This window comes from Electrophorus electricus, chromosome 6, assembly GCF_013358815.1.
Source record: "Electrophorus electricus isolate fEleEle1 chromosome 6, fEleEle1.pri, whole genome shotgun sequence".
Taxonomy (NCBI): domain Eukaryota; kingdom Metazoa; phylum Chordata; class Actinopteri; order Gymnotiformes; family Gymnotidae; genus Electrophorus; species Electrophorus electricus.
The window spans coordinates 17648151-17670782 of NC_049540.1; the positions used below are offsets into that span (position 1 = coordinate 17648151).

General features: G+C 45.7%; 1 protein-coding gene across 2 annotated transcripts in view; it reads right to left on the reverse strand.

Moving 5' to 3' along the window:
• The window catches only part of gabra3 (gamma-aminobutyric acid type A receptor subunit alpha3), an 80700-nt gene that overhangs the window by 7807 nt on the left and 50261 nt on the right, over positions 1-22632 (reverse strand). For both annotated transcript variants that reach the window (XM_027019099.2, XM_027019107.2), the window contains 4 exons: positions 20212-20294; positions 15519-15662; positions 12638-12790; positions 6716-6921 (listed from right to left, as the gene is read on the reverse strand). In XM_027019099.2, the coding sequence (XP_026874900.2) occupies positions 6716-6921; positions 12638-12790; positions 15519-15662; positions 20212-20294 (586 nt within the window). The remainder of the gene's footprint in view (positions 1-6715; positions 6922-12637; positions 12791-15518; positions 15663-20211; positions 20295-22632) is intronic.

Genomic DNA, 22632 nt, shown 5'->3' on the forward strand with positions numbered 1-22632 from the left:
GCCCCTCTGACAATGTGTTCTGAGTCACTGGCCAAGGCTGTACCAGGAAGCACTTCGCTGTTGAGAAGGGAGGCTCCCCATGAGCCAAGACAAAAGGCCAGGGTTTGTTCATCTCCGCTCCAATAAATGGCAAATCGCATCTAGCATTCACCCCCGCCAATGAAATATACATACATCAAAGAGAGCCAAAGAGGCACCTGAGGGCAACACAGAGACTTGTTACATGAGAGTGGGTCAAAAGTGTATGCAGACAGAGAGAGAGAGAGAGAGGTGGGGGGGCACCATGGGCAATGGCCCAGCTTGCAGTTCATGTGCAGTGGGAGGCCTCGTTGTTCTGGAGGGCTCAGGTGAGCCTGTTTTCTTCCTCCACGGGGTGGTAGAGCAGATGAGCTGGCAGAATGTCAGAGGCATGAGCCAGTGGCCACAGCTCACCAAAGGAGAGTGTGTCTGTGGCCTTCAAGAGTGGATAAAAACCTTGGGATCAGAAGAGCATCTCTCTCTCTCACTCTCTCTCTCTCTCTCTCTCTCTCACACACACACGCACACTTGTACATACAAATATGTGTTGGACAGGGTAGTTTCTGGCCTCAGGTCTCTACTCAAACCTGTCAGACCATCCAACCTCCCAGCAGCAAAAACATTTGCCAGCTGATATCAAGTACTGCCTGGTTGGAGGCCAAGGCAGAAAGCAACATCATCTGGTGAATAAACCAGGTGTCCCTGGCTTTGAACTGGCAGGTAGGGGGGTCACAGTGCCTGAAGGGTGTGGCCATGTGGCTGAAGGGTGTATCCAGGGGGCTGAAGGATGTGGCCAGGGGTCTGAATGGCGTGGCCATGCAGCTGAAGGGCGGGGCCAAGCGACTGATGTAATGGGCTCCATCTGTCTTAGTGTGGGGGGGGACAGGGTTCACAAAGTTCATTCTGGTCTGTGAACTGAATCAGCGGGAAAATAATGGATGACATAAAAAATGGATGGAGTAATATTTACTGTAAAAGTGGGAATGGATGGCATCAGGTGTGATTTAGTATTCACAAGAGGCAATAACCTGCTATGACAAAATATGTTATTTAATCTTGGGCTGTCAGTTATGTACACAAAGGTGACTTTTGTGTGTGCGTGCGTGCGTGCGTGCGTGCGCATGTGTGTGTGTGTGTGTGTGTGTGTGCGCTTATGTATGTGTGTGTGTGTGTTTGTGTAACTGTTTGATCCCTAATGCATGTCTGTACTGAACATTGTCACGGAGCCCAGCACTGATTCTTGGCACTGCACTGCTCTGCTTTGTTTCCTGATGTTGTAAAAAATGAAAAAAACAAAACACCCCCCCTCCCCAAACAATGACAACAAAAAACCCAATTAATCTGCAAAACAATGGTACAAGGACCCAGAACTCATTTGAGCAGAGTGAAAGAACTGGTAATGACACCAGCACAATAGAGGGCTTGGAGAGAAAACGCTGAGCTCGTCTTCCCATGGCAGGGAGGAGGGGAGGTATGAGGGGTGGGGTGGGGTTTGGTGCTGATTATGACCAGCCTCAGCCCTATTATCCGATGCCGATATCTGTGGATCTGCAAGCAGAGAGGGGGTTTCTGAACCCCCCCCCCCCTTCCCTCTTCCATTGCGGGGCATCTGTCACACCAGTTTCGGGTCTCTAAGTCACAGCGGGAGCTTGTGTCACCATTAGTGGGGGGGGATCAGTCGAAACAGGCATCACGTGCCCTGGCCCGCTCAGCCGTGGACTCTTTCTGAGGTGCATGCCGGCAGAGTGAGTTTCCCCAGCCGGAGCCGCCCCGCGCAAGAACACTTTGGGGAGGATTTCTGCGTGTCAAAGGCAGCAAAGGCAGCAAATGCTAGCGTTACGCTTCGAATGCAGGTTTCACTCAGTGCATACGGGATAAAAAGCCGGGCTGTCTGAGTTAGATTTATTTCTACTCTATGGCCAGAGAGTCTAAACATGCAGATGGAACTGCATCTAAAGTGAAAGTATGTGTGCAAGGACTGGAAAAAGTTACCAGATGGTTCAACTTGGAATCATCTGCTGCCGAAGTCAAGTTTGACAACATTGGTTTTGACTTTACCTCTACTGCAGCTCAAAGTGGGGCTACTAAGTTCAGAAAATAACATTCCCTGAAATATAAGCATCTCTGAATGAATCACCCCCCCCAATTTAATCTAATCATGACAAACCTGAAACACATCAGCTTTGATGGGTTGAAGCAATATCTATATCTGCATTATAGAAGGTAGTGTACAAATGCAGTGCTACAGTCTTCACATTCAGTTATATGAACCTGCTCTCCAAGTATCTTTCCTGATAGGAACTTTGGCTGAACACACCCCCAGGCCATATTTCTGCTGATACTAGTCAACCAATAGCAGTGGCTCAGTACTGTGGTATTTAAGTGGTGATCTGTTTAAGGTTTATGTAGGCCTCTGATACACGTTTATGTCAGATAATCAAAACATATTTGAAATTGCTCCAGAATCCTTTTTTTTGTCTGAGGCATAAGATTGCCAAGCATGCCTGGGCTATTTTCACCTCAGCTCAGTAAACAAACACAGGCATCATATCTAACACACAGGAAGTAACCGCCTTCCTGTCAGAGTTAATCAAAACAGGGGTGTCCAACTCTACATGAGATCCAGCATGGTAGACTCTGATATTCTGGCTCAGGTGTGCTATAACAGATTTGGAACTAAACTCTGGATGCCCCAAGTTTAAGAGATAGGTTTTCATAGTAGGAAGCGGTATGACACTAAGGGACAACTCAGACCCAGGAAGCAGAATGCAAGCGCTCAGTGGGGCTTACTGGATAAAATAGTGACACATGCAAGAAAACAATAGATGATAAATGCCTACATGGATGAAGAGAATACTAACTAGAATGACTAGGAACAGTTAGGTAGTGAGAATGCAGATAGGTAGTGAGAATGAGGAGACACGGGTACATACAGTGATTACCTGGTGGAAGGGGGTGGAGAAATTGTGGCTGAGGTCATGGTAGCCATAGTAGTTTTGACTTGTGTATAAGGGGGCTGAAACAAACCAGCAATAGGTATCTAGTATTTGGCATGGTTCTAACCCAGACCAATGGAAAGCCATGTGCTGAGCTGTGGGGAAAATCCCCACCAGGCAATTGGCTGATGTAAGTATATAAACTTCTGTAATGCGCTACTGACAATGTGAATTAATTCAGGAACATTTGCCAAGAGAGTCTGCTGGGTTTTAGTACAGGGATCAGCTCTATAAAAAATGTCAGGGATGCCAGGCTCATTAAAATGAAGTAGAATATTTAAAACAGTTTGGTTAATAGTGTAACTTCATTTATGATAGGTAAATTAGCCACTAGCTGCTAATATTTGAATATTTGAATTCAAATTTTAACATTTCTACCAAAACACCACAGAATCAATTCCCTCAGAGGGTTTATTACTGGACAGTTATTCCACATTAATCAATATAACCCTCATCAACCCTCACTAAGGTAATGGAGGGATTTGCCTTTTGTGCTCAGTCTCCCCAAAGTTTTTAATGTAAATGCAAATCACCATATATGGACATTTAAACAGCTATTTTAGACCCTCAGTCTAAGTGAGTGTGTGTGTGTGTGTGTGTGTGTGTGTGTGTGTGTGTGTGTGTGTGTGTGTGTGTGTGTGTGTGTGTGTGTGTGTGTGTGTGTGTGTGTGTGTGTGTGTGTGTGTGTGGCTTAGTGGCACAGTGGCACGCTGACATCTACAGGGGCTATGTAATGCTATTGGGACTGGGACGTGGTGCTGGGCCTCATTAGGCTGGGTGTGTGCACCCTTACTGAAACTCTGCATGAATTAAACATGGTCTAAATCCCTCATCAAGGTAAGCGCTGTCTCCTCTGAGCACTTTCTGTCTCGCACACACATCCACACCCGCACACAAAAATAGGTTAAACATTAGCATAGGCACAATAATTAAAATGAGCTCTTCCCTTGTGATAATGTTTCTATCTTCTGTTCCCTATTTTCAGCTACTCAACATGGCAAACACAAGATTACACTGTTTCCTTTGTATAACTTAGTTTAGATTCTGGTATAAAAGTGATCATCAGTGATGAGCATGGGCACATAAAGGTGCATGCTGCTCTTAGTACACGACCTCTAACGCAAACCTCACCCCACGTTTTAACAGCGGTTAGCTCAACTTAGCCTTATGTCATGCTTCTTTACAGGCTTATGTTCAGTTTAGCAAAAGCAAGAGACAGTCATTATTGACCAAGGGACTACTGCAGTGATCCCTTCCGCCTGCTGGTAAACTGAGAGTGACTCAGCGCTCGAAAAGATCAGCCCACGCTGCATAGCACCTTCTGTCCTCTAAGCTAAATCACATCAACCCCAATCCACAACCCTGCCCTATGTCCCTAACACAAAGGAGCCCAAAGAAGTAGGGGGGTAAGATGGAATGGAGGAGTGGGGGTGAGAGGGGACGGGGGGGGTGGGTGGGAGTGGGCAGCGGAGGACCCGTTGTCATGCTAACGCCTGCTGCCTGAGCAATGCTTGCTGGATAATATCTGCAGTTAGGCTCCGCTCACACACGCGGCGCTAAGGGGAAGATCTAGTTTGCGCCTCTCAGCCCACGAGTAATATGCGACCCTGGTGACCATACCATGCCATCTACCTGAATCAGATAGTCGTTACGAAGACCGACTCCGCCTTTCCACCCTCGGCTCTTTCCCCCTCCACTCTCCAAGCACATCTTCTTTCTTCCTGCTTGCCTTAACCGGATCCCCTCTCTTTCATCACATCATCTCTTTTTATTCCTGCCTACAGAAAACCAGGTTTGTCACCGTCCTTTCGCTTTCGAGCCTGGTGATTTGGTTCACAATTCACCCCCCACCCCCACCCACACATCATTGCTTTCAGCTGGTCTATTTTCTTCTCATAAATTGCTGTCCCATTCTTATCGAGCTCAAAGAGAAGTCCAGCTGGTTGCAGAGGAGTGTCAGAGCTGCCCATAGCGGAGAGCATGGCTCACCTGTGCCAGTGCAGGCCTCCGCCCTATCGTGGGGGTGGTGTAGTGGAGCCTGTCTCACATATCCAATTATCTCTACATCTGCTTGCTCAGCAGAGCCCGAAAGCACAGTGAGTAGGCGCCTCCATGACAGAACAGTGCTCGAGGGGGAAAAAAGGCCCAGACTTTCATGTTAGCCATCGTCATGCATATTCAGGAGTGCCAATCAATGATTGGACGTGTGAGGTACTGAAAGATTGTAACTCATAAAACAGCAAACTGTCACAGATGCCAAGATGCATTTTCACATGCCCACGTTTTTCTTTATTATGTTAATGCGATGTGCTGAGGTGAATATGAAGACACTAAGTGTCAGTAGGAGAGCTGAGTAAAGTGTAATGCTGTCGTAGGTAGGAACGCCTCAACAAAGGCTGGGCAAACCTGAGCAATTCGGAAGCACACGTTTCTCTCATCTGCTGACATTCACCTCACAAAAGTCTCAGATAAAAAGATCTCTGCATTAATTAAAAGTTTTAGCACAAATTACGCCCTACCGCATGCTGTCTTTGTAATGAGGCATTTTATAGCTTTGGCGCTACACAGAATCGCACCCTCATGTTGCTGCCAACCTTCGTTACCATTGTCCAAGACTGTCATACTATCAGCACAGTCATGTGCCATCGTTTTTTTTTTTTAAGTTCTTTTTTCTTCACTTTCTGCTGAACCTCAAATTTCTGTTCCATCGAACAGCTAATAACGAAATACGGCACTTTTTAACAGATGACACAAGGTTGACTCCAGTAGGATGAAATGAAAATTTATATCAGCAGTTCGCAGGTACAACATCGCCTCGTCCCGAGAACAATATGGTTCCTCGCTAAGCTTTCTTCAGACTGTTTCTCAGCCATTAGCCCTGTGCTTCATTTTTCTGAGGTTATCAGGAGCGGGACAGCAGGAGGCAATAAGCAGTCGTGAGTGAAAGAGGCAACTGTGAGAGAATGAAAGGGGGCGATGGACTCGTTGAGCAGGAAGCAATCTCGCTGAAAAATGACAATGTTGACAAGCTTTTTACACAGAAATGCACACAGGCCAAGGAGATTGTGTGTGGAGCTGTGGTTTCGGGGCTGTTAACTTTGCCCAGCTACAGTCCTTTACCTGAATAGACATTGCTTAAGAGACTCACCAGTAAAATACATTTTGGTCACCGATAAATTATATTTGGGTTTGGCAAATGTCTTCCAACAATCAATACCCCACCCAAAAAATTAATGAAACACAGGCTGATACTATAAAATATTATCCTGAATAATCTGATATCTCACAATGCATTGCAGATTTAGAAGCAGTCTTTATTGTTAGAAAGGAGATAAAAACTCTCTCAAGGATGGCAGCTTTTTGTATACAGTATTATTACTTACAATAAAGTGCTACCCTCTTGGATGGTTCATGAAAGAAAAGTTCTACAGTCACTGAGCTGTAAAACACAGCAAAGCAGGACAGGACTGAAGGCATCCTTGTCTAGATCCTTACTATCCGCATCTATTCAATCTGATGGAAAATATCATCCGAGTTTCTGAATCGCATCATGCAGAGCGTAATCACGTAACAAAAGACATCCTAAGGAGAATCACAACAGGCTCTCGGAATGCAACATGCTGGCGTACAGCGAAGAAAGTACTGTGATGTTGTGTGGTGTGAGTCTTCGGGGAGGGAGAGCAGGCGAGAGCATCGCTTACCCGCATCTCTTGGACCTCCTTCTGCCCGTCCCAGGCCCAGCTGCGCTTGGTGAAGTAGTTGACGGTGGCAAACTCAATGAGGGCGGAGAAGACGAAGGCGTAGCAAACGGCCATGAACCAGTCCATGGCTGTAGCGTAGGCTACTTTGGGAAGGGAGTTGCGGGCGCTGATGCTCAGTGTGGTCATGGTCAGGACAGTGGTGACGCCTGGGAAGGGAAAAGCAGTGGGGTTGGGGCATGAGGGAAGGGTTGGCTGGCGCTGCACACCTGTTTACTTACGTGGCATAACTACTTAATTAAGGATTAAACCATTACTTTCTCAATCAAAACTTGATTACTACACTTGATTGTCAAGGGCATGCCTAGCAATCTGGTTTGACTGTGATGTTACTTAATGTAAAAGCTGATTTACGTGGCCTTCCATTAACCTCTAATGAAGTGATAACTAGGAACAATGTGTTTGCTACTATAAGTATAGATTTAAATTAAATTTAAAGGGGATTCGCTTGGGTAAGGAGTCTTTCTATTTCCCAGATGACCTCTAGATCATTGCACTGTGTCCTTGGGTCTGCTGTAACCGAATGATGTCCATTCACACTGTAGTCTTCTGACTCAGCAAATGTGGACTTATTTCGAATGACAAGTTATGTGCCAGCTTTCTTAGGCAATCTTTGGTAGCCTTGAGGGTCCTGACAGCCGATATTTCTTACATTGCTTTTTTTCTGGTTAGCATGGACCACTGGATGCTACTGTACCCTTTCATAGGGGAGTCTGGGAACCTAATAGATGATAATCTGAGTATTGATAAAGTACTGGTGGCTTCCTCCTTCTCCTCTGCCAGGCTGCTGACCCCGGCGACAGCAGTAGAGGAGGGGCTTTGGAGAGCACAGTTGGAAGATTCTGACAGCCACTGACTGAAGTGGAGAATTATGGAGCTGGACATCCAGTCAAGGTAGAGATGAATGGGCCCACTGCAGCTATGTGGCTGAACACAGATGAACTGTGGCCTTGACAGGGCGAAAAGGGAAGAGGATTGAAAATCAAGAATGAAGGCTCCCTTGGGACTCCAAAGTGGAATAAGTCCATGAAGGTCCCATATATTTTGACCATGTGAAGGTCTACACTAACTACCTTACTTTGGAAAGAGCAACAGAGTAGGCGCTTAGAAAGAAATCTGTAGAATCGTGAATGGAGAGCCTTGGCATTATCTTGACAAAGGTTACTGCCCAGAAAGAGAGCACATTTGTCCACCTGGCTCCATTGTCCATCACTTTGAAATGAACCTTTCCAATCTTCTTCTGGGGTCCTGACAACAATGCAGACTTACATTTCAATATAAGCAGGAGAAGCAGATGAATCGGTTGTGGTGTGAAATCAGACTTTTTCATAGGTCATTGTGCATCAGCCCCTCTGATAATGGAATTTTGGGAGTGAAATGAGAGAACGGTCCAGAATAGGTGCCCATTAAAGCAGATATAAGCAATCATTCCACTTGGTCTGCTACCACCTGCCTCATTGGCAGGAAACTAAAAGGCAGACTCTGGCATTGCGGTGTCTGCCAGCGAGCTGGCTCCATCCCATGCGTCTCTAGAGTAAGACATCCGTGTTAACGCGGCGAGATTTGTCCACTTCACGTCAATGTGCTCATGAGATCAAACAGCTACAAGACAATAGGTGGATAAACAGGACAGCCGAGTTATATTGGTGGGGAGCAGCTTGTTGTGTTGTCGGATATCAGGTGGCATCAGGGAGGACATTTTATATGCCTTGTCTGTCACCATAAAAGTCAGCAGGAAACAATTACTTTACCAAGTGGGGGAGGAACACTGACTGGTGAATGGTGGTCAAGCCCCTCATTGAGCTTTTCACCAAATCTCATCTTCATCACACAAGGAATAAGAAAAATATGGGAACATGGGCAAAGGCAGTGTGCTTTTGTTCAGAACGTGTGTTGGAGCCATAAATCATACACTATGCTTGGGCTGCCAAGAAAATTATAAAACAGGATTATGCACATAAAATGCAGGGTCAGGCACATTAGGAAGCTGGCAAGACTCCAGGCCATGGGCGATTAATTAAAAATCAACTTTCGAGTGGCATTTGTGAGCTGCTGCACGAACCTATAAATGTAACCAATAACTGGTTTTCCCATTTAGATGGAGCACAGGAGCATTTTCTCCCCGTCAGTACTGAGATGCATTAAACGTGGCTACACGGCGAAGAAGACGGGAAGCCGCGAGAAGCATGTATTTCCTGCTTTCGCCATGAGGGAGCGATCTCGGACATCACAGCAGCTGTCGAGTCTTTGGGTGATGTGAGCAGTTGCGGCGAGGGGGGGCGAGAAAATGAAAAAATCCTGGGAGAGAATTAGTGCTCAGGGGGAGTCCGATGGAAGGGTGTGGTGTGAGCGACCTCCGGTCTGGCAGAAGGACACTGCTCACGGCGGCCCACGTTGCCCCAGCCGCCGTCTCCCCGGTCCCCCGCTCCATTAGCCACAGCAGGTGGCTTGCAGTCTGGGGGTGGAACGCTGCTCCATCACGTTCGCAGACGTAGGCACCGCAAGCCCAGCGGAATACTAATAAGGCTGTGCTTTGCACCTCATTAGGACCTGCAGATCGGAGCTGAGCAGCCCATCTCTACAAGCTGTCTGTTTGCTAAGCTTCAGTTGGGGATACACGATGATGGACTTTGTTTGCTCATGTTATGATTAGGATATTAGGTATAAGGATTAAGACTGGGACTTCAAGCAGCACTGCTGATTCCTTTGCAGGTTATATGTTTGCAGGACATTTATAATGGCAGCTTTGAATTATCATTATTTTTTGGCCAGGACATTGATCACGTGATTAGATCTTTAAGTAGGCACTGAGATTATTTTAAGGGGTTTGGGATAGAAGGAAATGCTTATTATGTTACTAATTGCATTTCATTAATATTGCTTATGAAAGTCTTAAGTCATGTATTATTCATCACCTTTGCGTGAGTTGTTACCAGTTTGTTTTGATTATGTCCTTAGAGCAAGCTCTCCTGAGTGCCGTGATTGTTTCTTACTGTACCAAGGTTGCATTTTCACGCACCCTGGTGCAGGGTCTCCGAGGTCTTTAGAAGTCTGCAAATGGAATTTTTCTAGAGCAGTGTGAGTCCTCTCCCTTTATGAAAGAGCACTTCCTACTGACTTCAGACTCGTTATCTGCCCATCACTACACAGAAAATGTGTGTGAGGTGTGCCAGCATGGCCCTCGGCACGGCTGCTTTCGTGTTTGTGAGTTGTCTCCCTGAGAAGGGCCGTGCACTGGGTGAAACATGAAGGAGGGACTCCTGCCATGCTGAGTATAAGGCACCTCTGGCTATGAATTTGCCCACTACACAATGCCCGACTCTGGATCGCTGATTAGACCGTGCACACACACACACACACACACACACACACACACACACACACACACACTCAACACAAATATACCCACATGCACGTGCTCACTCACACACACACATGTGCACACAAACATTTGTGCATACACTCGTAGTGAAGCACTTTGGTTGCCATGACACACTCTCAAGTGCTGCCTCTTAGGCGAAGGCTAACAGGAGCAACTGACGAGAGAGAGAGAGAGAGAGAGAGAGAGAGAGAGAGAGAGATAGAGGGAGGGAGAGAAGGATCGAAAGAAGGATCAAGAGAGGGGGAGAGAAAGAAGGAAAGAGGGAGAGAAAGGGGAGAGGGAAAGGGAGCTGAGTGAGAGAGAGACAGAGAGATAGAGGAAGAGCACACAGAGACAGAGGCAAGGAGAGAGGAGCTGAGTGAGAGAGAGACAGAGAGATAGAGGAAGAGCACACAGAGACAGAGGCAAGGAGAGAGGAGCTGAGTGAGAGAGAGACAGAGAGATAGAGGAAGAGCACACAGAGACAGAGGCAAGGAGAGAGGAGCTGAGTGAGAGAGAGACAGAGAGATAGAGGAAGAGCACACAGAGACAGAGGCAAGGAGAGAGGAGCTGAGTGAGAGAGAGACAGAGAGATAGAGGAAGAGCACACAGAGACAGAGGCAAGGAGAGAGGAGCTGAGTGAGAGAGAGACAGAGAGATAGAGGAAGAGCACACAGAGACAGAGGCAAGGAGAGAGGAGCTGAGTGAGAGAGAGACAGAGAGATAGAGGAAGAGCACACAGAGACAGAGGCAAGGAGAGAGGAGCTGAGTGAGAGAGAGACAGAGAGATAGAGGAAGAGCACACAGAGACAGAGGCAAGGAGAGAGGAGCTGAGTGAGAGAGAGACAGAGAGATAGAGGAAGAGCACACAGAGACAGAGGCAAGGAGAGAGGAGCTGAGTGAGAGAGAGACAGAGAGATAGAGGAAGAGCACACAGAGACAGAGGCAAGGAGAGAGGAGCTGAGGAAGTGGAGACACACAGTAGAGGGGTGGCACTGATAGGGTTGGATGAAGAGACAGCCAGGAAGGACTCCTTTGTGTGAGATACACTGGGCAGCTAATGATGCTATTCGTACAGTCTCCTGATTAGTCATGTTTGCCTCCCCAGAGCTCTGCTCTGGAGACCTGTACGACTCCTCTGCTTCTTCCCTCGAAAATGTAATGTTATGCCTGAAATAGCACTAATGATTATTGTTGTCCCAGCATTCCTTTATATTTTGACATTTCTGTTTCGTTCAGCATTTCTTGACTGTTTGTATTTGTTTACCTTAAAAACCGCCCAGTTCAACACAAGTACAGCTTGCTCCATTACCTTGTTATAGCTTGTTATAAATTATTCACATTTTTTCCCTCTCATTTCTCTGTTATAACGATCTTACGTAGCTGACATTTTAAAGATAAATTTTGATCTGCAGGATGAAAAATAAAAGTCCTAAGGAAGTGATGATGATTCTCTCCAGACAGGGGGAGGGGCGCCAAAGCCCAGAATAGCTCTTCTGGAGTGCAGGTTGTCTGGGCTGGTGACAGGGTCAGTTTGTGTTGCATAGCCACAAGTTAAAGGGAGCCTGTGGGAACTCTTGGCTTTTCAAAATAACAAAGACACACACACACACACACACACACACACACACACACACACACACAAACGGCTGGCTTCCACAAGCATCTAATCCATGCAGCATATTAGAAGTCCACAACTTCTCCCTTCCAGCCAAAGTTGGCTGGCTGTTTTCCATCATGAGATGTTGGCAAGCGTGAGGATTTTAGTTCCTTTCTTCACAGTCGAGGTCGGAGTCTCAGGAAGGTCGTTGTTGTAGATTGTGCTCATGTTTCCACAGTGCTTTGCTTCACATCTGTTGCTCGTGTGCTGACAGAGGCAGATGCCTTGGCAAAGGTAAGCTTGGGCTCAATGAGCAATAATCTCTTTACTCCAGCCGGCTTAAGTACCCTCCTGGCCAGAGCCAATATCTTGCTGCTTCTGGGTTTATTTCCCCACCCTTCCCCCCTCCCCGAGTCCAGAGGTGCATGTCAACCTCACTTTTTTCCAAGTTCGTTTCGCTCCAAGTTTGGGTCCAGCTAATCTGTAATTAATTAGGTGCCTGGAAGGTTGCAGTAATTACAGGTCAATTCACTGGTCCCTGCACACTCTCAAAACGGAATCCATCATTGTCGAGCCCTGCCAACAGGCCGCTCAGCGACTTTTTTTTACCCCCTGCCACATTCTACGCTAAGTTCAAACTTTCTTTTGCTCTGAGCACAACTTTACCGTCTCTGCTGCGCTTCTTCAAAGGCCTCGTGTTACGGGACACACGAGAAGAATCCAGAAAAGTCATTGGGTTCCTCGCTTTTGGTGTAGCTTCAGAAATGGAACGGCACATTGCCCGTCAGCGAACTTGTTACTTGTGAGAGGGGGCATCACCGTTCGCAACGTGTGTTTCAGCAGGGTTTCCATGAGAGAGAGAATGTGTGTGTGTGCGCTCGGGGGAAACATTACTAACACTCACCGAAAACGGTACGCGCCGGCACCGACTCGCGGTTGAGCCAGAACGAGACCTGCGAGAGGATGACAGTCATGATGCAGGGCAGGTACGTCTGAATCACAAAATAACCAATCTTCCTCTTCAGATGGAAATATGTTGTCATCACCACATATTCTCCTGTACAAGGAGAAAAGAGAGAGACAGAGGGAGAGAATGAGAGAGAGACAGAGAGAAAGAGAGAGAGAGATTCATTATTGATGAGCTTCATGTGATGGCCAGGCACTGCTGAAATATTCAGACCTTTATTTATGAAAGTTAATACAGACAGAAGGTGGCGGGGGCCACAGCGGGGTCCTCGGGGGATGAGGCGCTTTGGAGCAGGCAGGTTAAATGATTGCTTGTATATCACAGCACTGAATTGTTACGGGCCAGAGATTGGGCTGCTGGAACTGCTGGTCTAGATTATGCAGCCTGTCACTAAAAGCAAGGGCCTGCTGACAGACAACAGCGCAAGCCCCACGTGCGACCCCTCTCGCTGCACAGCCCTTTCTGAACCTTGGGGAGGACGCGTAGGGCTGGGGTTTAGTCATTAGACCACAGCGTTCCTTTTTTAAAGCATGATGCAGTGCTCGGGAACACACCTCACTATGATTGATGGATCGATTGCCTGCGCATGCTGTGGGCTCGTCTAAGTAGGTGCATGGTGCTCATCAAAGAAATCCCTCGCAGACACGATGTCACCCCTGCATGCTCGTTCTGGAATGAATGAGCAAATGGAGGCATGCAGGAGAGACGGCTTGCCTCGCTCTCGATAAATGCCGCTCTTTAATGACTGCATCACGGACCTTCTTCCGCTCTGCACATGAAGCATTGTGCAACCGCAGGCACGGTGATGACGAAACTGACTAACACGGAGAACAAACGGAGGCTCCCAGTTCTTAACAAGTTCATCTTTTACAGCTTGTGTTGATGGAGGACTATAAGATTGTCTGCCGAGGCGAGTCGATTTGTAGCGTGCCACCGCCGAGTTGCGGTCGATGTGGAGTGGCGGCTCAGGAAGTGAAGCTGTTAAGATGCGATCAGTAATGTAGCTGTATGTCTGGTCCTGTGCATAGGGAGTATGTGTGTGTGTGTGTGTGTGTGTGTGTGTGTGTGTGTGTGTGTGTTTGTGTATGCGTCGTTGGGGAATAAGCCCAGTAAAACACATACAAGTTGTTTTCTATTACGGCAACAAAAAAGCATGGTTCGGATGGTATCTCTTTTTCGCGATGACAATGTCTTCCTGGTAATGGTACTGAGCTACCCCCTGTCACCCATGTGTTTCGTCTGGGGTAGAATGAGCCTAACTGGGGTTGTGAAGGAAGGGTTTGGGTTGTCTGGGACACAGAGGAGAAGCCTAGGCAATAAGAATTTAAGATCAAATGAATGACTGATCAACCACTTTGGTACTAGGCATGGGCTGTAATTTACTGCCAATTCAAATGAACCTTAGGCCTGGTTTCAATCAGAAGGTTGACAGCCCCCCCCCCCCCCAAACACACACACACACCCCACCCCACATTTCACCTCCAAGGGTTCTTATCTGTACAGCAGTGTGGAGCATTTCCATATTAGAGAGGCAGAAATTTGGGAGGTTTTTCCCCCTACAAATTCATGCATGCTTCAATCTTAAGTCAGAGTGGCTGCGCTCAGATAAAATGGTGCAGCTGTGGGCAACAGTCGAAGTTTTGGGAAGACACTTTTGAGACTGTGAGCCCCAGAAATGTATGGATGCGTTCATTCAAGGAGAATTACCCATCCGACATCGTGTCAGAGAGGGCTGTGAGATGCCTGCGTCCTTTGCTCTGCCCTCTGGAGGCGGGCTATATAAGATGAGGTTGGCAAAACAGTGTTTTGGGCAGCAGTCCACCATTTTTGTTCCCCCTATTTTTATATATTTTTCACACGTCCACACTATTGAGGTAGTGACACCACACGGCAACCTGGTGACAAACACCCTCCGCTGGCAGAAAACCACGCACACACACAAACAAACACACACACGCACGCATGCGCACATGCACGCACGCACGCACGCGCGCACACACACATCCGCATCGGGTATGCAGTGGCACCAATAACTGCAGCAGAAAGCGATCGATGAGCTCCTTGCTCGCAAAGCAGGCTAGATAAATTACTTTCCAAATGGACACAAATGGAATTTGTAAGCGTATGCCAGGCCAGCACAACTAAACAGACAAATAAATAAATAAATAAATAAATCTAGCAATGAGAAAAGGAGGGGAGTGAAAAAAAATGAATTCATCCAGGCCTGTGAAGTGAAAAAAGAGGTTTCGCAAAAGAAAATTTCTAAGGGAACTGCTAAAAAGTCCTTTCTGCAGGATCAACAGAGGATCACAGACATGCCTAAACATGAACATGTTTGTTAAATTAAGGTGAATGATCCTCCAATGTGTGACAAACGACCTCAAAGGAAACTTGTGTTAGCACCTTCATTAATCCTAAATTCTATTTTGCAGAAAGTTTTTAGTGTATTCCTTGGCAGAAAGAACTTCTATTTTACATTGATAGACAGTAAGCTTTATCAACATAATTGGTTTGTAGCATCCTTTATAGACTTCTGTGATGCAAACTGCATTAGACCCAAGGGATAGATTTATCAAAAGACTTTCATGTGGAGTCACATGATCAATTACTGAACTCCTCAGCCCACCCACTCGGCAATGCTACGTGAGTCTTTGCAAAAATCTTTGCTTGGATGACTTGATGAGTCTGTCTCAATCATTGGGCCCTTTTACATCATCTGAGTCCCACCTTCCACCATTCTAACCTCAACACAAGCCACGGATTGTGGTTCATGGGCCGACTGACCAGGGATCAGTGAGAACCTGCTGTTGAAGGCTACCTGTGCTGGAGCTGATGGTCTCCTTTCCTATGACATGGCCGAGCAGGTCATACTGGTTCAGGCGAGAGCCGTCGGGGGCCACAGACACTGACTTCTCATCATCCGCTGTCCAGATGTAGACCACCTCGTTGTTGGTGTAGGCATCTGGGGGAGACAGAGCACAGGGAGCATCCCCGTCACTCGCACACAGGACATTCTTGTGAGAACAGCGGGAATGTTCTGGAGACACCCTGATCAGATAGATCACAGTGTTTATATGGAACTGCATAAAAGCACAAATTCTTTGGCTTACTTTATCATGTGCCACTGCCTACCTATACTTGAGGGGGTATAGCGAACACAAAGGTGAAGTATGACTGCCATTTTGGCTAATGGCTTTCCTGTCCCAATGTAACTACTATGGTTCAGAAAGTGATATGACTGTAATCCATAATCTCGTAATATGTAATTGTGATACAGAAAATATAATGAAGTGCTGGGTAGTTACTGCCGTTGTTCTACTGTGTTAAAAAATGTACACAGATCTAACTGCTCTAAAATGCAGTCTGAAAAGGAGAGCACTCCATTATGAATCCGTAACAGGGCCGACAAATGCTAATGGCTCATTCACATGGTAGCGCAAAACAAAGCTCATGAAAAAAAGGGAACAATCAGTATGAATAAATGTATCTCATTGAGAGCAGCCTCAATGAAACTTTAATACAGCCGGCCTGTGGGCTGCTGGGTTTTTTTTATTAGATTATCATTGTGCTGCACTGGATTCAAGGTATATAATCAGAGAAATGCTACCTAGGTATTCCTACATAAACAAAGTAACTTTGGGGAAAAGGGAAAGCATGGTATATGAGCAAATACAAAAACTTGCACTTTACACACACACACACACACACACATTACAGTATACGTACACACACACACACACACACACACACACACACGTACAGTACATGCACGTGCACACACACACGCACACACACACAGTATACGTACACACACATACAGTACATGCATGCGCACACAGACACACACACAGACACACACACCAGTGGCCTTGATACAAGGGGAGGAAAAAAAGAGGCTTAGCATCAGAAATATAATTCACACACCAGGCTGCGGTTTGCTAATTAAATTTTGATGGCCAGTGAGAAAAGTTATTGTTTTATTCTTTCGGAAGGCCATTAATCAAAGGCTGAAAGCATCAGCTTTAATGCCACTTCATCCATAATGAACTGTAATTGGTAATGAAGTGTATTATTCAGACATTAAATACATAGTTTGAGTGGGCAAAGGCTGCCAGTGTTTGCAGAAAGGCTTATTTACAGCAAATCCCACTGATGGGGGACCTGCTGGGAGGGAAAAGGTCAAACGGTGTCACCAGCTTTCAGCAAGCAGAGCGACGAGCTCCTTCAATTTAGTCACTGAGCTAAAACTCAATTAACCCCAAAATACTGTGAGACAGATGGACAGAGAAACAGAGAGAGGGAAGAAAGAGAAGGAGAGAAACTTTGTTGTAACTGTCAGACAAATTTATCACTTGATTATGAGTGATTCAAATTTACTGGATTAACAGTTTTGTAGCAGTTTTGTTTGCTGTGACATACACTTCCTGTATTTACCCAATTATATTTTTGCTTATGAAATATAATCTGAAATATTAGTCATTCCCATGTAAAAGCCCACAATCTACTGATTGCCCAAACAGCGTTAATCATAAAAATCCTCTCTAGTAAAATTTTTTGGACAGAGAAAATGTGGGTTAAGAATACGAATCAAGTAAAGGTTTGGATCAGCAGGGCCAATGACCACTGGCCAGTGGTTGTGGTTGAGGAGGGAGGGTTGGGGGCGGTGGGGGGTTGGGACCACTACAGTTTCTCAGAGCTAAATCCTAGATTTCAAATGAACGCTTCTTTGGATTCTATTGCTTATAACATAGCTCGAGTGATCCTCGTATTAACCTGAATAGGAACGTCCTTCCCCTAAGTCCAGTCACTTTATATTTAGCTGACGTTTCGCTATATCTATTAATTTGATAGGTGTGAAATATTTTCAGATATTCTACATGTGAAGCTTGTTTGAACCATGTAACGACTGAGTCATACAACCAGACCTGTGTAAAAATGCATTAACCCGCACGACAGCTCAGATTCTGAACAGCTCAGTTGTTTTTTCTCAGATAGCCATTATGTTCAAAGGTTCTTATTTCCCCTCTTCATCATGGCTTTTTAATTCCAGGACGATTGTTCTACACACTTCTGCTGCTGCAGCAGGGCTCCTAGCACTTTGTGGTTCTGGCACATTGCACATATGTTGACAAGCATAATACACTTAGTTTTGACATGGAAAAAAAAAGACGTCGACACAAATAGAAAGAAAAACAATTTCAAACAGGGGCCGATTAAGAATTTTCTCCCTCAGAAAAATAAAACCCCTGAATGTATATGGCTCTGTGCCACATATAAGAAACAAATAGGTCTGCTGCATATGTCCGACGGTACTGGTGGGATAATACGTGTTTCAGTTAATAAAAAAAAATTACTTTGCTCGAAGTTTGGAAAGTATTTTTAAAAAAGCACCATGTGATTGCCAAGCTCGTTTTGACAGGCAGAGCGACAGGGGAAAAGGAATAGGGAATGATTAGGGAACCAGCACACACGGGGGAGAGGCGGGAGGGAGCATGCTTGTAATTGGCAGCCGTTAACAAAAGCTTCTAATTACTTGCCGACCGTACAGTGTTGTGTTAAGGAGCCGATTGTGCATCATCCTTTCAGGCCGATTTCCGGTGATAGGCAGGGAGATCAAATGAGTGTCCCCCGTGCCGTGCCCTACAGAACTGGGCTGGTAGGGGGTGTAGGGTGGGGGGTTGTTGGGGGTTGGCAGCCGAATGCCTAGAAGTAGAGGCCTTTTGTTTTATTGCCCAGGCATTATGTTTTATTCATGCCACCGAGACCGCTGTGTCACGGTGATCTTCGGAGTCAGTGGCTATGTTATTAATGTAAACTATTTCAGAGTGAAACTATTGGGTGGGTGGGGGGGGGGTGTTACAGAGTTACATTCGCTTACTTCTAGATCTGATCATACATCCTAATGAGGTTGCCTTTATGGCCTGTTAGTCAGGAACAGTGCTTTTGACTGTTTACCTAATTTGAGTGTGTTTGCAACTCACTTCAGCAATGTGTGCCGCATGACATCTGACAGTGGTCTCATGCATTTTAAGTCCCATTCACTGAGCCTGTTTTTCTCGTGCCACCAACATGCCTGCAGTTGTGCAAAACCATTTACATACACGCACTTCTGTTCTGTCTCGGCTGATCACTGAATACTACAAATCATAGTGCTTTAGTCTTTGTATCCTTTGCATGTATAATTAATGCAACTGGTATCATATAAGGTCATATTAAAACAGATGATGGAGCTTTCTGCTAAAGACACTAAGATAAATCTAGTGTAGTACCATGCTATGCAGGCTGCATCAGCTCAGTTATGTCTGTGTTATGTAGAGATGGCGAACGTGGTGCAGGGAGGACAGCGCTATGTCTTACCTGTACCCAGCCTGAAATGAGCCTGAAGAGTACTGCGTGAACCTCTGAAACCTCCGAAATCTGACACCGGATCGGCCAGTGCATGGAGTCTTTTGTATCTGTGAGCTACGAATGTGAAACTGTGCTATCGTGATCGTGCCGTTGTGCTATCGCCCATTTGATCTGAGCCGGCCCTTGATGAAACCCTTGATATGACAGGGGTGGGGGGTGGGGGGGGGGTATCTTACATCATGCAGTAAGACATTTAGTGATGCCTGATAGCAGACGTTGCCTCTTTATTGTGGTTTGGTTTTAAATGCTGTAGTCACACTAGCTATTATAGGAAGTCTTATAAATCAGAAACTATCCGTAATACCATCTGCCACAGCATGTACGTAGCAGTACCAATGTGCAGACGGTTTTATTTGAACCTGGTTCAAGCAGGCAGTATGGGCTCTGGTTGTGCTTGAAGCTCTGTGAGGGTATAAAATGTACTGCCCAACAGCTGTGTGAAAGACTGCAGCTCTTCCTCTAGGAGCGCAGCAACAGCAGGACTGTCAAGTATTTATGGAGTAAACCAGTTTTAAATATCTGGCACTTAACTTTTGCAGGTTTCCGAACGCTGTATCAAAGGCTGTTTATATTAGTGAGCACCAACACACCTGATTGAACCTATTAAGCCCTGGACAAATGGAAGGAAATAGCACTGAACTGTACACCTGGGATAGCACTGAACTGTGCACCGAATTGCGCTGAACTGTGCAGCATTGTGGCCCTGTAGCAGAGTCTTGTCGGTCATGTTAAAGGATCTCCAAATAGGCACAATGTTTCTGGATCAGCCCTTGCGGTTAAGCACGTGAGGACAGACTGGTATGGGCAGATATAGAGGCCTGCTTTCAGGTGAAGGCTCTTAATCTCAGCTCCCTTTATGCAAACAAATTCAGGTTAATCTCCAAACACTGACACCGGCATGCAGTCAGTTCAAGCGGGGGCCATATAGAGTACATACTGTATGCAGCTGGCAAGGGTGTTTACGTGCTTTAAGGGCCACTTGTGGAATAGCAAACCAGCTGCAGATCTAAGACAGTGTCTATGAAAAGAAAAAGGGAAGAGTAAAAAAAAAAAAAACAGAGAGAGAGAGAGAGAGAGAGAGAGTAAACACTTAAAACACTTACAGCTTCCAAACTTGAGCGGGCAGGCATGGGCGTCCATGGGAAAATCTTCCAGATGCATGGGGCACTCAGCATGAATGGTTAATCTGAAAGTGAGAGCAAGAACAAGGGGGTGGGGGGAAGGGGGGGTGAGAAGGAGGAGAAAGAATAAGAGTGAGATAGCACATCTGTTTATTGGGGCCGTTAGTCACAGAGGAGGCACCGCAGAGTGACACGCTGTCATCGTTTATTTTGTTTAGATCACGTGTCTGTGGCGACTTGCAGCTCCGTGTTATAAGATTACGTGTGACACAAAGAAAGGCAGGACTCATCTTAAAACTCCCTCACTTTTTAAAGTCCTTAGTCCATGAGTAGGGACAAAAGAATAATCATACCTTTAGATTTCAGCTGCACTATATGTTGTGTGTTAAAATCCCTAAAGGTACGAGCTCAACACCAGGGGTACAGAATATGACATGCTGCAGAAGAACACCCGAGTCATACCGTTGCAAGCTAGCATTGTTATGCAGTGCTGTTCTTGACAGGGTAGAGCAAACTATAAATAGCTCCTCCAAGCTGTTAATTAGCAAGTATCGGAGCTTGATTCTCTGAAGTGAATCAAAGTCATATCGCTACATTATGCACTTTATGACTGGAGGGTAATGTTAGCTTGTTTGTCATTCCCTCCACGTGTGTCCGGGAAGGACTCCAGGTGACACTTTGCATGGTTGTGCCGCCCCCCTTCCGGAGAATGACACGTTGCCATCTGAATATGCCAGAGGTCCCCTAGTGGGCATCATCGGGGCAGTGGCAGGGTTGTGTGAGGTTACCCAGAGTGATGGAAAAGGATGGGGAGCCTGCATGTATAAAATAAGAGTGTTTAAAACATGGTGACTGTGTTCACATGAGTGATACCTCCTGGGATGAAAGGTTGTAATGTGCCTGTGTAACTTACTTTGTGAGTCTGAAATGCTCAGGCGTGTGAGTGTAATGACCATGCTAGATGAATCAATGTTCATTTGTTCGTTCTCTCTCTCTCTCTCTCTCTCTCTCTCTCTGTGTGTGTGTGTGTATGTGTGTGTGCGTGTGTGCATGGTCAGCAAGCTCTGCTCTCTCCTCCGAGGTCAGGCAGCCCCAACCCCAACCCCTTTTGAGCCTCACCCCCAGGCTCATTCCCTGGGGATTGGCGTGCCTCTACCCTCCCCTCGTCTGCTTGATTACTTGTTGACCCAATCAACCTTATCGTGACAGCCTGCTCTCGGAGCATTTCAGCAAATCAAGTTACGGCGGGAGACTGCCGCTTTAGCCAAGCCTCCACAGCTGTGCCGTAGTATTAGAGTGCAAGGCTGAGACTCGAGTCCGATTAGTTGCAAATTTTTGGGACTTGGACTTGACAGGCTTCTGACTCGCACTTGGAATCCTTATGTCATGACTTGAGGTTGGACTCGTTTGAGATAAATTGTGAGAGACAGTACACTATTCTAAGCTTAGTAAGCACTGCCGATCGATATTTCAAAGGCCTGCTGTACTATACGTATTTTGATATGTCAAAGATGTGTAGTAAGGTTGTTTAGATTTTTCCAAGAACAGTAGAAAACTTGCAACTTACAATAACATTTTCTTCTCAAATTGATTCATTGATCTACTGAATATACATGGCTTATCACGACTCAGAAAATCCATTTAAAAATAAATTTTATGGGCAAAATGTGATCATACATTTCGCTATTATTTTAATTCCTGTAGGGTGCCTTTAATTACCAATATAATCTTTATGCAGCTGCTTAAAAAGATTAATAAAAAGCTGACTAACAGAGAATGCAAGTTTTGGAAATTATGTTCCAAAGATGTTCAAGTAATAACACATTCCAACCAATTGCAGTTCTTAATGTGCTTTTGGTTTTTAACAGCAGAATGTAAATAGATTTAAAAAAGCTTTGCAGATACATATATTTTTTAAAACTGAATTTACCGCTCCTGTCAGCACCAACATGTCCTAATGAGATGATAACACATACATCTGAGCAGAAGCTTGCTTTTCACGTTTGATCTTTTATAAAGTGCACGAGCTCATAAATATGCAGTATGTATATGCGCATTGTATGTTACACTGGGCAAACTTGAAAGGTCGTTGACAAGGTAGTTCACAAAAGCAGAACAAACAATGGCATTTATAGAAATTGGAAGAAGAAATAGGAAAAAGGAAATTATTATTTTGGGTAACATCTTGGTTAACTAACAGCAAGGAATAAATAAGGAAAAAAACATCTGGATGGTGTGATCAGCAATTTTTTTTTCTAAAAATGTTCGTGCCAGCTCAGGCTCAGATTAGACCTCGAGTTCTGGTTACAGATGGGAACTTCAGTACCTGTCATGATTCATGCTTGGACTCTGAACTAACTGCCTTAGACTTGAATCAGACTTGAGACATGGGAATGACAGCAC